The sequence below is a fragment of the Centropristis striata genome, chromosome 20 (assembly GCF_030273125.1).
Source record: "Centropristis striata isolate RG_2023a ecotype Rhode Island chromosome 20, C.striata_1.0, whole genome shotgun sequence".
NCBI classification, from domain to species: domain Eukaryota; kingdom Metazoa; phylum Chordata; class Actinopteri; order Perciformes; family Serranidae; genus Centropristis; species Centropristis striata.
The window spans coordinates 1,385,079-1,400,841 of NC_081536.1; the positions used below are offsets into that span (position 1 = coordinate 1,385,079).

General features: G+C 35.2%; 1 protein-coding gene across 1 annotated transcript in view; it reads right to left on the reverse strand.

The window, feature by feature from the left end:
- The window catches only part of LOC131993242 (adhesion G protein-coupled receptor A3), a 436,008-nt gene that overhangs the window by 44,126 nt on the left and 376,119 nt on the right, over nt 1-15,763 (reverse strand). The window contains exon 16 of the mRNA XM_059359047.1: nt 8,727-8,850. Coding sequence (XP_059215030.1) covers nt 8,727-8,850 — 124 coding nt within the window. The remainder of the gene's footprint in view (nt 1-8,726; nt 8,851-15,763) is intronic.

A 15,763-nucleotide genomic window follows, 5' to 3' on the forward strand; every position in this document is an offset into this window, starting at 1 on the left:
GCATTTTGTGTCTACTGTGTTTTTTAGGTCATTCTGTCTACTTGTTTTGTGTCTTTTTTGGTCATTCTGTGTCTTTTTGTGTCTTTTTTTGGTCATTTTGTGTCTTTTTTTTGGTCATTTTGTGTCTTTTTTTTGTCATTTTGTGTATTTTTTTGGTCATTTTGTGTCTTTTTGTGTCTTTTTTTTTGTCATTTTGTGTCTTTTTTTAGTCATTTTGTGTCTTTTTTAGTCCTTTAGTACAACATAAAATGTGTTTTTAAATCTTTTTTTTTTATTTTCAAAACTCTATCATGCTCAATAAAAAAATTAAAATGTTGCAAATGTGACCAAAGGTGTCAAATCTACCATATAAGAGGGTTCCATCCAGTTCTATCATTTGATACTAAATCTATTTGAGCTTGTCTCCAGTTTTACTTGGTATATCATCATCAAACTGAAACTGGCCTCATGGAGTTTACAGCCAGAACTTTAGAGGTAAATGTACAGTAGGGCTCCACGCTGCTTTGTTTTCTAGTCTGGAGGTGATGAAGAAGTCTGGATTATTTGGAGCTTTTGGACACTCCAGAAGGTTAAAGTGGCGTAGAGACATTGTGGGGACTGAACCAGAAGACCTTCTTTGTGACCCCGTCCTCAGAGCGTCTCACTTCCTCCCTACAGGGGTGAGATCCTGTTCATTTCACCTCGTCTGCGTTTTTCTTGTAGTGTGACTCTATTTATTTGTGTCTTCTGTGTTTAGTGTAACAATTTTGTGTCCTTTTTTGGTAATGTTGTGTCTTCTTCTGTGTTTTTTTTTGTCATTTTGTGTCTTTTTTTTGGTCATTTTGTGTCTTTTTTTTGGTCATTTTGTGTCTTTTTTGGTCATTTTTTGTCTTTTTTTGTTATTTTGTGTCTTTTTTTAGTCATTTTGTGTCTTTTTTTAGTCATTTTGTGTCTTTTAGTGTCTTTTTTTTGGTCATTTTGTGCCTTTTTGTGTGTTTTTTAGTCATTTTGTGTCAAATTTTAGTCATTTTGTGTCTTATTCTAGTCATTTTGTGTCTTGTTTTGGTCTTTTTGTGTCTTTTTTTGTCATTTGATACTAAATCTATTTGAGCTTGTCTCCAGTTTTACTTGGTATATCATCATCAAACTGAAACTGGCCTCATGGAGTTTACAGCCAGAACTTTAGAGGTAAATTTACAGTAGGGCTCCACGCTGCTTTGTTTTCTATTCTGGAGGTGATGAAGAAGTCTCCAGAGGGTTAAAACGTGTCTTTGGAATATGTGCTGCAACAACACCAACATACAAGTCAATGCCAATGTGGCTGTGATGGAATAATATCAAGCTGGCAATTTATTGACTCTATTGACTAGTGTGTTGGGGAGTATTTCCACTGCGTTCGGCTCTGTTTGACTCAACTCAGTCACTTTTGATACAAGGTGCTTTTCTCCATTTCCTTCCTCCCTGATAGTGCTCACTCAGTTCTTTACTGAGTCACCTACTCAGTCCTGTTGAGTGCAGTATGTCCTCGTGGTGACTCTCTCTTTACCAATTGGTCTTCAGTGTTTTATCTCCACACTCCTCAGTGTTTTAGTATTAGCTCAGTTCACTGGGAACATGGCCCAAAGTGGTACCAAAAAAGTAGCAGGCTCTATTCACAACCTTTGCTAAAGGAAAACCGAAAAAACCTTGTTGAGTCGAGGTTTACCAAGTCATCTCAGCCTTGGACAAGCAGCGAGTTATGTGGTTATTGGCCCAATGTGACATTAATGTCTCTATAATACATGTCACAAGGCAGCTCAGGCACCAAATATGACGCTCTGTTTTCCACCACGTAGTCTAGACGGAATTGTCCAAAAAGTGAAAGTGAGGAGCATTTATGGGTACAAGTCAGGAACCGGCCTACTTTACTTATTTCAAGGGTGCTGAATCCAAAAAAAATTGGTTCCCAAGCGAAATTTTGAGTTTTTGACCTTCTCATTTGCATATCAAAATGGCGGCCGTTGGTCGTTGGACCATTTCCCCTTAGTTTTTTTGTAAGTAGGCAATCAAAGATGAGGAAATTAAGTTTCTGGATCTATAGTCTAGGGTCAGAGCAAGGATATAGTGGAGGCTCAGTGTCTTATATATGCAAAATACCAACTTTTAAGGTGAAATTAAGCATTATTTGTGTCATTTTTTAAGGCTGACATAAATATTCAATCAATATCACTTTTAAATGTTCCAGTTGGTATTTTGCATATATATATATAGATATACATAAAAAAGGCACTGAGCCTCCACTATATCCTTGCTCTGACCCTAGACTATAGATCCGGAAACTTAATTTCCTCATCTTTGATTGCCTACTTACAAAAAAACTAAGGGGAAATGGTCCAATGACTGCAAGATGGGCAATTTGGTGGCCAAAAACTCACAATTTTGCTTGGGAACCATTTTTTTTTTGGACTCAGCACCCTTGAAATATGTAAAGAAGGCCGGTTCCTGACTTGTACCCATAAATGCTCCTCACTTCTTATAGAAGGCCTTTATTCTGAAATCCGTCTAGACCAGTAGTTCTCAACCTTTTTGAGTTGCGACCCCCAATTTAACATGCATGTTGTCCGCGACCCCCGTTCACTGAACACAATCTCACACGCACAGTTCAGATCACCCAAAAAAGAAACAAAATGACCAAAAAAGACACAAATTGACCAAAAAAGACACAAATTGACCACAAAATGATCAAAAAAGGAAACAAAACTACCAGAAAAGACACAAAATGACCAAAAAAAGACACAAAATGACCAAAAAAAGAAACAAAATTACCAAAAAGACAGAAAATGACTAAAAAAAGACAGAAAATGACCAAAAAAAGGAAACAAAATGACTAAAAAAAGACACAAATTGACCACAAAATGACCAAAAAAGACACAAAATTATCAAAAAGAAACAAAATTACCAAAAAGACAGAAAATGACTAAAAAAAGACAGAAAATGACCAAAAAAAGGAAACAAAATGACTAAAAAAAGACACAAATTGACCACAAAATGATCAAAAAAGACACAAAACCACCAGAAAAGACAGAAAATGACCAAAAAAGACACAAAATTATCAAAAAGAAACAAAATTACCAAAAAGACAGAAAATGACTAAAAAAAAAGACAGAAAATGACCAAAAAAAGGAAACAAAATGACCAAAAAAAGGGAAACAAAATGACCAAAAAAGACACAAATTGACCACAAAATGACAAAAAAAGACACAATATGACAAAAAAAAAGACATTAAGTTACCAAAAAGACTAAAATGACCAAAAAAAACAAAACACAAAATGACCAAAAAAGACATTAGGTGACCAAAAACACATTAACACATGAACACTTTAACACAGTGGAGACAGAGCTGACTTCCAAAATGATTTGGCGACCCCCAGAAATCATGTCGCGACCCCAATTGGGGTCCCGACCCCAAGGTTGAGAATAGCTGGTCTAGACTAGTAGAGGCGGAGTCTTCTCACTACGGAATAAGTAAAACCACCCAAAGTGCTGGTGACAGCGCGGAGAAGCAGCCGAGTCCCAAACCGGCAAACAAGGCCGGTTGATAGAGAACAGGGAGTGAGTGAAGGCAGTTGAAAGTGTGAGTGAAAAGTAGAAAAGAAGTGTACATCAATCTTTTTGCGGCTACATACAGTAAATGCAGCCCTGCTGAGGGGAGCTGACAGAAGAGGAGGCTCTGCTCCACATCATGTTTCATGCTCACAACCTGAACAGGTCCAGCTATCAATCAAGTGGAAAGGAAATCCACCAGGACCATATGGCTTCCCAACCATGTGAAACAGCAAAAAAAAAAAGAAGAAAAAGAATAACTTTCTCTCTATCTGACACTTACACCTTATCTCTACACAGATTCCAACTACTTCAAGCATACGTGCAATCTTTGATCTGTCATTTCAGGATCGCTCCATTTGACTGGAGTCAGTCTGTTGAATGTTGTCAGCACTTTATCAACCCAAACAACAAGATCAACAAGCTAAACCACACAATAAACTGTTTGTCAATACCACCCATACACTGCAGAAAAAGAAAAGTTGGGTGAACTCAAAATTTCAAGGCAACAAACTTTGATAAAATTTTAAGTTGGACAATTAAACTAAATATTTTAAGTTTTGTTTTTGAGTTTGCTCAACTCTGAATTCAGATTTTTGAACTTATAATTTTATATTGTAATAACTTTTAATCCTTACTTCTGCTAACTTCTGCAATGTGCTGAATTGGCACGATTGTAACGCCGCTATGAAATGTCAGCTAATGTTGCGACCACAATTTTGAGTTAGCATTGATACGCTAATGGCTACTCTTGTAGCTGTAACAAGCAGCGCAGCTAGCATCAGTTAGCCACTAGCATCAGTTAGCCGCTAGCGTCAGTTATCCGCTAGCATCAGTTAGCCGCTAGCATCAGTTAGCCGCTAGCATCAGTTAGCCGCTAGCGTCAGTTATCCGCTAGCATCAGTTAGCCGCTAGCATCAGTTAGCTGCTAGTTTTTCGCTAATGACCGAATTTCACCGCTTTCCCGCATTTCCCAACAAAGAAATAAGAGTTATCAGAACTATTGTCCCTTGTTGTGAACCCCAACTTAAAGATATAAGTAACAACAACTCACCAACTTGTTTTTGAGCAGACAACTGGCTTCCTTTGTTGTGCTAACTTACATTATTGCCCTAAATGTCAATAATTTATATTTCCAAGTTTTACCAACTTAAATCACTGTTTTAGGCAAAAAATACAAGTTTTTCAAGGACTTTCAAGGTAAATTTTCAAGCTTTTCCAGTATCTTCCACCTGTTGTAAACTGCATGTTTTAGATGAGTTCTTACAGACTAAAAGGGGAGATTTCACTGAACCAAACCAACAGAGATGGTGTTACACTTTTAGGAGGAACGTCTTCATTTCAGATAGACTACTCATTATTTTTTACATTGAACATGTGATTATCTATAGTCTATAGATGGATATAGTGAGATTGCAAGAGAAATAGAAGAATTTCAAGCATTTACAAGCACTTTATCCAAAATTCAAGCACTTTTTAAACCTTGAAAACACAACACTTAAATTTAAGCATTTTCAAGGATTTCAAGCACCCGTACGCAGTAGTTCTCAACCTTTTTGAGTCGCGACCCCCAATTTAACATGCATATTGTGCACGACCCCCGCTCACTGAACACAATCTCACACACAAAAAAAGGAAACAAAACGACCAAAAAAGACACAAATTGACCACAAAATGATCAAAAAAGACACAAAATGATCAAAGAAAGACACATAAAAGACACAAAATGATCAAATAACACACAAAAAGACAAAAAACCCACAAAATGACCCACAAAAAAAAACAGTCAGCTTCAAGCCAGAGACTACTTGGAAAGTAACAACTTGATACTAAAAGATACAAAATTACCCAAAAAAGGATTCAAATTGACCAGAAAATTACCACAAAAAGACACAAACTGACCAAAAAAGACACAAAATGACCAAAAAAAGACACGAAATGGCCCAAAAAAGACACAAAATGACCAAAAAAAGGAAACAAAATGACCAAAAAATACACAAATTGACCACAAAATGATCAAAAAAAGACACAAAAAAGACACAAAATGACCAAATAACACACAAAATGACCCAAAAAAAAAGACACAAAAAAGACACAAAATGACCAAATAACACACAAAATGACCCAAAAAAAAAGACACAAAAAAGACACAAAATGACTAAAACACATTAACACACGAATACTTTAACACAGTGGAGACAGAGCTGACTTCCAAAATGATTTGGCGACCCCCAGAAATCATCTTGTGACCCCAATTGGGGTCCCGACCCCAAGGTTGAGAATAGCTGAATAGCTTTCTATCTGCTACAGAGGCTGAAAAATCTATTATTTGGTAGAAGCGTTGACACTTCTGATGAATTCCCAGAAAAACTTCAGGTTTTAGGGGCTTATTTTAAAATCGCCCAGAGGTTTTACGGGAAGTTTTAGGCGTCAATGGGTTAAATGTAACATACACTTTCTATTTGATATTAAAATACATATTTCATAAGGTCTTTCTCCTTCCACCTGCATTCTTGACATATAACAACCCAAAAATAGTGAGGAGCCAGCAGGCAAGAAAGCATTTCTCTGACCTGTTTCCAAATCCGTCCTGACATCCCAAACCTCCACCCCTCCACCCCTCCAACCCTCCAAACCTCCACCCCTGCACCAGCACCAGCCTCACTCATTCATTCAGAGCTGCTGCAGAGACGGAGGCACCACCCGTGAGACCCCCCGCTGATCGTAACACACCTATATCCATCATCTCAGGCAGAACTAGACGGTGTTTTATGTATGATGACCCGGAGAGACCTCAGAAAACCACTTTCCACCCATTTCCACTCATTTTGTGTGCTTCTGTGCTTTTTTGGTCATTTTGTGTGTTTTTTAGTCATTTTGTGTCTTTTGTTGTGTCTTTTTTAGTCATTTTGTGTCTTTTTTGGTCATTTTGTGTCTTTTTTTAGTTATTTTGTGTCTTTTTTGGTCATTTCGGTGTCTTTTTTTAGTCATTTTGTGTCTTCTGTGCTTTTTTGGTCATTTTGTCTTCTCTTTTTGTGTCTTTTTTGGTCATTTTGTGTGTTTTTTAGTCATTTTGTGTCTTTTGTTGTGTCTTTTTTAGTCATTTTGTGTCTTTTTTGGTCATTTTGTGTCTTTTTTTAGTTATTTTGTGTCTTTTTTTGGTCATTTCGGTGTCTTTTTTTAGTCATTTTGTGTCTTCTGTGCTTTTATGGTCATTTTGTCTTCTCTTTTTGTGTCTTTTTTGGTCATTTTGTGTGATTTTTTTAGTCATTTTGTGTCTTTTGTTGTGTCTTTTTTAGTCGATGTTTCTGTTTATTACAGTGGTTTCTTAAATAAATGTATTTCATAAGTTAACTCTATGGAGTCTTTATGGCTATTTTGTCCATTTTTACACTATTCTTTTGCTTATTTATCATTATTATATCCCTTTTCTACCAATACACCCCTTACATTCCTCCTAGAACAGGGGTCTCAAACTCAAATTACCTGGGGGCCGCTGGAGGCAGTATCAAAATGACCAAAAAAAGACACAAAATTACTAAAAAAAGAGACAAAATGACAAAAAAGACACAAAATGACTGAAAAAAAACGCTAAATTACTTAAAAAAGAGACCCGGAGCGACCCGGAGAGACCTCAGAAAACCACTTTCCACCCTTTCTCTATTTATACATTGCAGACTAAAAGTTGAGAATGTCTCATTATGTGCGGAGCAGCTGCAAACATGCAGGGAGGACTCCTTTACAAGCTGCATCATAAAGAGGAGATGGAGCCTGATGGAGCCTGATGGAGGTGAGAGGAAAACTAATCTGCAGCCAGATGAAAGACAACAGAATAAACATGCAGACAAGATCGTCTTAAACTAGACGGAGAGTTAACAGCCAGGCTAACGGCTCCATAAAGCTCTACTGAAGCACAGCGGGGCTTTCAAACTAAACACTAATGTGTGTGTGGATGCTAACCATGCTAATGCTAATGCTAATGTTCAGCAGTTAGGTCACTATCTTAAAGCACAGCAGTACTTAGAATATTTTTCTTATTTTTTTGAAGGAAAAAAAGAGTTGTTTCTGTTACTTAGAGTGATTCCTTAAATAAATGTATTTCATAAGTTAACTCTATGGAGTTTTAATAACAATTTACGTCTTTTTGTGTGTTTTTTGGTCTTTTTGTGTGTTTTTTAGTCATTTTGTGTCTTTTGTTGTGTCTTTTTTTAGTTATTTTGTTTCTTTTTTTGGTAATTTCGGTGTCTTTTTTAGTCATTTTGTGTCTTTTTTTGTGTGTTTTTTAGTTATTTTGTGTCTTTTTTGGTAATTTCGGTGTCTTTTTTGGTCATTTTGTGTCTTTTTTTGGTCATTTTGTGTCTTTTTTGGTCATTTTGTGTGTTTTTTAGTCATTTTGTGTTTTTGTTGTGTCTTTTTTAGTTATTTTGTGTCTTTTTTGGTCATTTCGGTGTCTTTTATTAGTCATTTTGTGTCTTTTTGGTCATTTTGTGTCTTTTTTTGGTCATTTTGTCTCTTTTTAGTCCTTTAGTCCAACATAAAATGTGATTTTGAGTCTTTTTATTAACTTTCAAAACACTATTATGCGACACAAAATGACCAAAAAAGGCACAAAATGACTAAAAAAGGACACAAAATGACCAAAAAAAGACACAGAAGTACAAAAAAAGATAAAAAATTATTTAAAAAAGACCAAATTATTTTAAAAAGACACAAAATGACCAAAAAAAAGTAATTAAAGGGACCTTCCACACACAACACAGTAAAGTGCCATTCATATAAAACTCACATTAAACTTTCATATCAAGGTGGGGGCCACAAAACATCGTCACGAGGGCCACGAGTTTGAGACCCATGTCTTAGAAAACGTCCATAAAAACGCTACATTCAGCTCTAACGCCTCCCACTAACCCCGAGGTTAGCAACAAGAGTGGACACAGACAATATGAGACAGAGAGTGGGCTCATTCATGAAGCGAAGGCCTGAATCATGTGTCGTGTCACCACTCTAGTAAAGAGTGACTGGACTATAATACATGCAGCTGGAGCATGAAACACATACACACTATACGTCCACATGCTGCACTCAGCCAACACCTGAATACACATTCATAATCAATCTAGTGAAAAGCTGTGAGAGGGGATGAATGAAAAGGGAATGCACTTACTGCCTGACAGATGATGGGGTATTTGATTCGATTGATGCCGCCGGCGAACACAGCAAAGGTCAGCGCCGTGTGGAAGCAGAAGTTGAGGAGCATGTGCCATCCCTTCCGACTGATGCGGATTGCGCTGCCAAAAGAGACCAAGAACCAAAAGAATTAGCAGGTAAACACCAAAAGCCCACAGTGTTTTGTTATTTATCATCAGGGAAAACCTCATTGGGATTCAGTTTTCAAGGTATACAGTCCATCAGCCACTTTGAGAATGATTTAAGCCAGTCTTTTACAAGGTTCTGCATAAATTGCCCTTTTCTTTTTACCTTGCTACTGCCGTATAGATTAACAGCCACCGGAGAGCCGGGGGAGAGGCTGAGCAGTGCAAACAAGCCATTACATACTCCACCGCCAATACATGTGCTGAATAATAGAATACGTCCAAGTATAAGGAAAATATTTCAACCTTGGCTCAACTTTGAGAAGTAATGATTCACATTAGATGTTTTCAAGATGAAACACGAGAGATTCTGAACTGGAATAGAACCTTTTTTTTTTTCAGTTTGTGGTTGCTAGGGATGGGAATATTTAATCTAAACCTTAAGACTTTGGTTGATCACATGGAATTTTTAATTGAACTGTGTATTTTTTTTTTAATTTATTTTGATTTCTGACTGTTTATCAGTATCACTGAACTGAAACACTCTACTACTACTACGGTAGGGTTGTCACCATACTAAAATTTTCAACTCGAAAATATTCGATACTCGATACCATTTTTCGATACCACAAGAATAAAAACAAAGACCCCAAAATTTAAATGAAATATTTTTATGACCAAGAAAAATGCAACATGTTAAAATTAACAGAACCGCAGGTTAAATTAAAAAAAGAAACTACAACTATGATAACAAGCTTCAGGTCTGAGGTAGTGCAAAAAATAAATAAATAAATACAATAAACAATAACAATTAGAACAATATTTTGAGGTTGTATGGTTTAGCTGCTTAATAAGTAGTTGGATCGATACTTTTGAAAATGAGTATTGTATTCGGATACAACGTTTTAGTATCGATACTTTATTGAGTATCAATACTTTTGACAACCCTACTCTTAGGGCATTTTTCTACATTTTTCTCTCTTTTTTTTAATTTGTTGATCATTTTGGCTGTAGTATAGCTTGAGGCATGAATATTTGCAGGAACTTTTTTTTTTTGTAAAAATTTACATGTCTTTTATACTCCATTGATGCATTTACGACCCTCTCGTCACCCTTGAACACAACAACTGCTATTAAATCACCATATATCAATTTTTTGTCTCTTAAATCTCTTAAACAACTTCAGACTTGTTCAAAACTACCAAACATTAAATACTTTTCAGAATGTTAACCCTTTATATGCCAGTTTATATATTTGAATTTTTACCTAATTTCTTCCATGATTAGAGTCTTGGATATGTCAAATATTAACAACAAAATTGATTTGATAGCATTAGTATTTTTTATACTCCCTCTCGTGACCGTCGTGGCCAAAAATGCCTCATAGACTTCCATCAAACCACATTTTTAATCTCACTGCCATTATGGAAAAAAAACATACATTCTGTAATGTCAGCATTTCATTTTGATGAAAATTCGTATTACATATTTGACATTTTCACTGTATTCCACCAAATTCCACTGTTATCATTAAAGTATAATCTCACTAGCTACACTGCAAAAAAAGAAAAGTTGGGTGAAGTCAAAATTTCAAGGCAACAAACTTTCGATAAAATTTTTTATCGAAAAGTTTTGTTTTGAGTTTGCTCAACTCTGAATTTCTCTGGCACGATTGTAACGCTGCTATGAAATGTCAGCTAATGTTGTGACCACAATTTTGAGTTAGCATTGATACGCTAATGGCTACTCTTGTAGCTGTAACAAGCAGCGCCGCTAGCATCAGTTAGCCGCTAGCATCAGTTAGCAGCTAGCATCAGTTAGCCGCTAGCATCAGTTAGCTGCTAGCATCAGTTAGCCGCTAGCATCTGTTAGCCGCTAGCATCAGTTAGCCGCTAGCATCAGTTAGCCGCTAGCTTTCGCTAATGACCTAATTTCCCAACAAAGAAATAAGAGTTATCAGAACTATTGTCCCTTGTTGTGAACCCCAACTTAAAGATATAAGTAACAACAACTCACCAACTTGTTTTTGAGCAGACAACTGGCTTCCTTTGTTGTGCTAACTTACATTATTGCCCTAAATGTCAATAATTTATATTTCCAAGTTTTACCAACTTAAATCACTGTTTTAGGTCAAAAAATACAAGTTGGCTTTTTTACAGTGTAAGTGTTACGACGGCTAGGAAGTCTCTTTTCACCCTTTCAAAATAAAAGCGTCTGTTATCAAAACAGGCTTTTGCATATAACAAACCTTGTATTTTCACCTCACCAATGCTAAGGCCCTTTTGTTAACTAACAGCAGCATGAGCTTTTATGTCTGATTTTCACTCAACTAATATGAAATTGGGTAACATTTCACCAATCACTCACTCACTCACTCTTTTTAACGAAGTACAGTGGAAAGGCTCAGTGGAAACAATGAAGAACACACTTTATGAAACAGATTCCAGTCCTTGATTTTAATTTGCTGAGCTGCACTCAAAGCTGTTGTAAAATACTCTATAAACTCACAGCTGTGAGCACATTATACTTCCAGTATTACTGCACCACTCAGTTACCTATAGCAGCTGCACAACCTGAACCATTCATCATCTGAAAAAAACCACCAGAAGTACGCATCGCTGTCATTTAGAAGGCACACAAAGAACCTCAAAGATGAAAGAAAGAAAAACAAAGAACCTGAGGGATTTATGTTTGAACGTACATTTACTCAAGTATTGTACTTAACCCTCTGAAGTCCAGGAGATTTTGGTTCAAATTTGTCAACTTCCTCTGCATTAATTTCTGTCTGTGTTCAGCATCTTTCAGTCTGTCCTTACATCACATGCATGGCTCCTTTTTCTCCACACAAACTTGGCTATCAGTCAGATTTTTCATTTTATCTTAATTAAAGTATAAAGCTGCCGAAAATACCGAAAACACAAACAAAAGACACATGTGTCTATGGAAATGTACCATTTTTAAAAACCATTTATACAAACAAAACAGCAGAAAATATAATATATAATAAAACTACAACAGTCTTTTTGCATGTAAATTAAAATAATAATAGTTTTCATTGGAGAAAGAAAATTCACATTTTAAAAATGGTCTAGAAACATAAATGTGACACTGTGAAAGCTCCTATGATTGAACTTTAACTGGCTTTCTCAGCTTGTCTACATATCAGATATAAATAAAGTTATTACTGTAAATAAAACATGTATATATAATATATGGACTCCTGAGGGTTAAGTACAATTTTGAGCGAAGTGTACTTTACTTCAGTATTTCCATTTTATTTCCCTTTATATTTACTCCACTACATATTGAGGCAAATATTGTACTTTTTTACTCCACTACATTTAGCTGACAGCTTTATTTACTTTTCAGGTCGAGATTTAACATAAAAAACATGATGAATTTAAAATGATTACACACTTTTACAAATTAAACAACATAACAGTATTAAGTATGTAAAACATAAGTATGTAGAAGTAACCTTACATTGAAGAAAGTAAAACACTGCTTGCATCAATAATAATAATCTAATAATATATTCAGAATATATAAAACATCTCAGTGGGTCATTCTGCGTAATTAGTACTTTTACTTTTTAAACTGTAAGTACATTTTGATGCTGATACTTTTGTACTTTTACTTCAGCTAGTTTTGAATGCAGGACTTTTACTTGTAGTGGAGTCATTTCACAGTGTGGTATTAGTACTTTTACTTAACTACAGGATCTGAAAACTTATTCCACCAGTGGATCCACTCCATCTTGTCGCTTTGTTGAAGAAATAAATATAAAATAAATAAAACCAATCCACAAGCCTTTTATCTCCATACAAACACTCGCAATCTATGGCGACGATGCTTTAACTTTAACTAGCTTGCAAGTTTTTATTTGCAACCTTCAAACTAACCTTTTTGCTTTTAGCAATAAAATAATTGCTTGAACATTATGTGCTTGTTTTATTCATACCACTTCTTGATTACAACTGAATGATTATTTTATGTTGAAATGACCAAAATACAAAACTCAATTTTAACTAATAACCCAGACTTTGGGTTGTGTTTTTCAACTTACTTTTTGGTGGTTTTGCAAAAACAACATGGTCATTTTTTTTCCATTTTTTTAATCCCAAGCCACGGGATATGACTGTCATTAACTTGCATTGTAGCCAAATTCGTGTCAGTTTCACGGAAATTTGAGTGATTCCGTGGCTATTCCATGGATTCCTGTGAGACCAGGTTATAATAAACCTGCAACCTTTTCCCTCTTTCTCCTAACATTAGGTATAATAGAGAGCACATGGAGGTGACTGTCCTTGGCTCCGTGTTGCTATGGGTTATAAAAGCCTGCTTGTGTAGTAATACTGTAATACAAGTAATATTAGTCCAAAACTCTCCAGTTCTGGCCTCTGGGCTATAGAAGTCATGTCAATAATGGGGCATAAAGGTTCTGGAGGCCTGTCCGAGCTTCTGACACCGCCATGATTGCATGTTTTCCACTGCGTCGGTGTGTTGCCTAGCAACCATTCTGCTAAATGTCACTGAGGAACTACACTGTAAAAAACCAAACTGTTGTTTTTACGGTAAAAAACCAGCAGCTGTGGTTGCCAGAACTTTACCGTAATAAATACAGTGCAACTTTTTTTAATATTACGGTAAAAAGATATTGGCTAGGTTTAAGATTGCCATTTTATTCCATTTTTTACAGTATAAATAAAGAGTTTTTCCATCAAAAGAAACTCATACTTCATAAGAAACAATACTTCATAAGATTTTACTGTTAAATATGACAGTATATTTTTGTTAGAGATATTGTGTTTAGAACATTTAACAGTTAGAAAAAGTATTTTTTGCAAAAGATACATGCAAAAATTACAGTGATGTCTTACACATTAAAACTTTATCTCAGAATATCAGTTGCTTTCACTTAAATTTGCATCTAAAATCTCAGAAAATATTTTTTATTTTTTACTCGTAAATGTACTGGTTTTAATCTTAAAGAATATCTGATTTATTTTTCTCAGAAATTTGAGTTTTTGTCTTTTGCCACTTTCATCTTTATTCATGATATTCAAGTTTGTTTATATATAACAGTATATTTTTGACATAAACACAGTGCCAGTGAATATTACAGTAGAGTAATGTATTTAAAAAAAAAAAAGAAGTAAAACATACTGTTTTGGCTGATATATACATTTACAGTGTTTCATTCTTACTGAAACTGAATTAACTCATTTATCATTTTACAGTCTTTTACTGTCATGGTTTAGCAGTTTTTCACCCTAAAATCTACAGACATTTTTTACAGTGTACATTGCTCTGCGGAAGATTTATTATTTGTTTTAAAAGAATTATTGCATTTTTTGTTGCTTGCTGTGTGTTTATTTTATGAAACATTGCCAGGGAGGTGTAGTAACCGTTTTATAAAAGCAATAAGGCGCTTGAGGCTGTGGTTTATCGCCATTTTCTCCTTATCGTCGGGCAGATTAGGACCAGATTTGAGAATAATGGGGACATGTTGCACAAAAACACCACATTTTTTCCACATGCTCTCTATCCTGATGAGTTAAAATTTTTGATGGGAGCCACTTCATCAAGATTGAGGATCGGAGATGGCAGCCATATAAAGTCTATGAGAACCAATATATCTTCCAAGCCACTTGGAAGGTCAATATTGGTGTCAAAATATACATTTTCTGGGTCGAGGAATCATTTAAAGCTGTTGAGAATATCACTAGATGACTATTTCATCAGATAGATATGTTAATTTTGGCCATGTATTTACGTAATTTCCAACTCAGTTCCTATGCGTATTCGACCACCCTTGTTTTCTTCAATGCATTGTTCATTTTAATGCCTGGTACAACTAAAGGTACATTTGTTTGGACAAATATAATGATAACAACAAATAACAACAACAATAGCTCATAAGAGTTCAACTTAAGAGCTGATTCTGGACATTTTCTATGGTTTTCTTGAAAATGATTTTGGTTATTATCAAGAAAACCATGGAAAATGTCTAGATATCAGCTCTTAAATTAAACTCTTATCAGCTATTTTTGTTGTTATCATTATATTTGCCCAAACAAATGTACCTTTAGTTGTACCAGGCATTAAAATGAACAAGAAATTTAAGAAAAAAAGTGGTCTAATAATGTTTTCCATTAATAAAGGTCATATACAGTACATGTATTCTGAAAAAAAAGAATAACATAAATACAAAAGTACATTTAATTTAACTTTATTAGCTTCACTTGTATTATTTGTTACATTTACAGCTACAGAGATCTTTGTAATTCCTAATAATGCTGTTTAGCTGTTCTAATATCACTGTAAACCACGGCTTAAATGAAACATATATGTTTTATATGCTTTTGTGGCCCCGGTGCATGTACACAAACAAAAAAGGGTCATATGCAAAAGTCAAAATGTAAACTTTAACAGATATTTTTGCATATACATACAGTATCCTATTTCATTTTCTACCAGAGAGAAATGCAACAAAGCATATTGCTGTTTTTCACTCTGGGGGTTACTGTACAAAAAACAAATGTTTCCCTCATAAGATTTCCTCATCCCCATCAAAAAACACCTATACCATTCAGTGACAGAGACACAGAGACACACTTCTTTTAAGTTCATTCTGATTGAACTTCCGAGGAATAGTGTTTACAGGAAATGTTTTTTCCTGACAATGACAAGAAAGTGCTAAAAAATCCAGAGAATCAGATGTAGGATCTATTCTACACCGTATCAAAAGGTCAAACCTGGTGTCTACACAGTAAAAGACACTGTAGCGGAAAAAAAGGTTGTGAATAGGGATAGGTGTTTGTAATAAACCTGCCAACTAACTAACCAATCTATAATGTTAATTGCTACACATGGGCAAAATAAATAT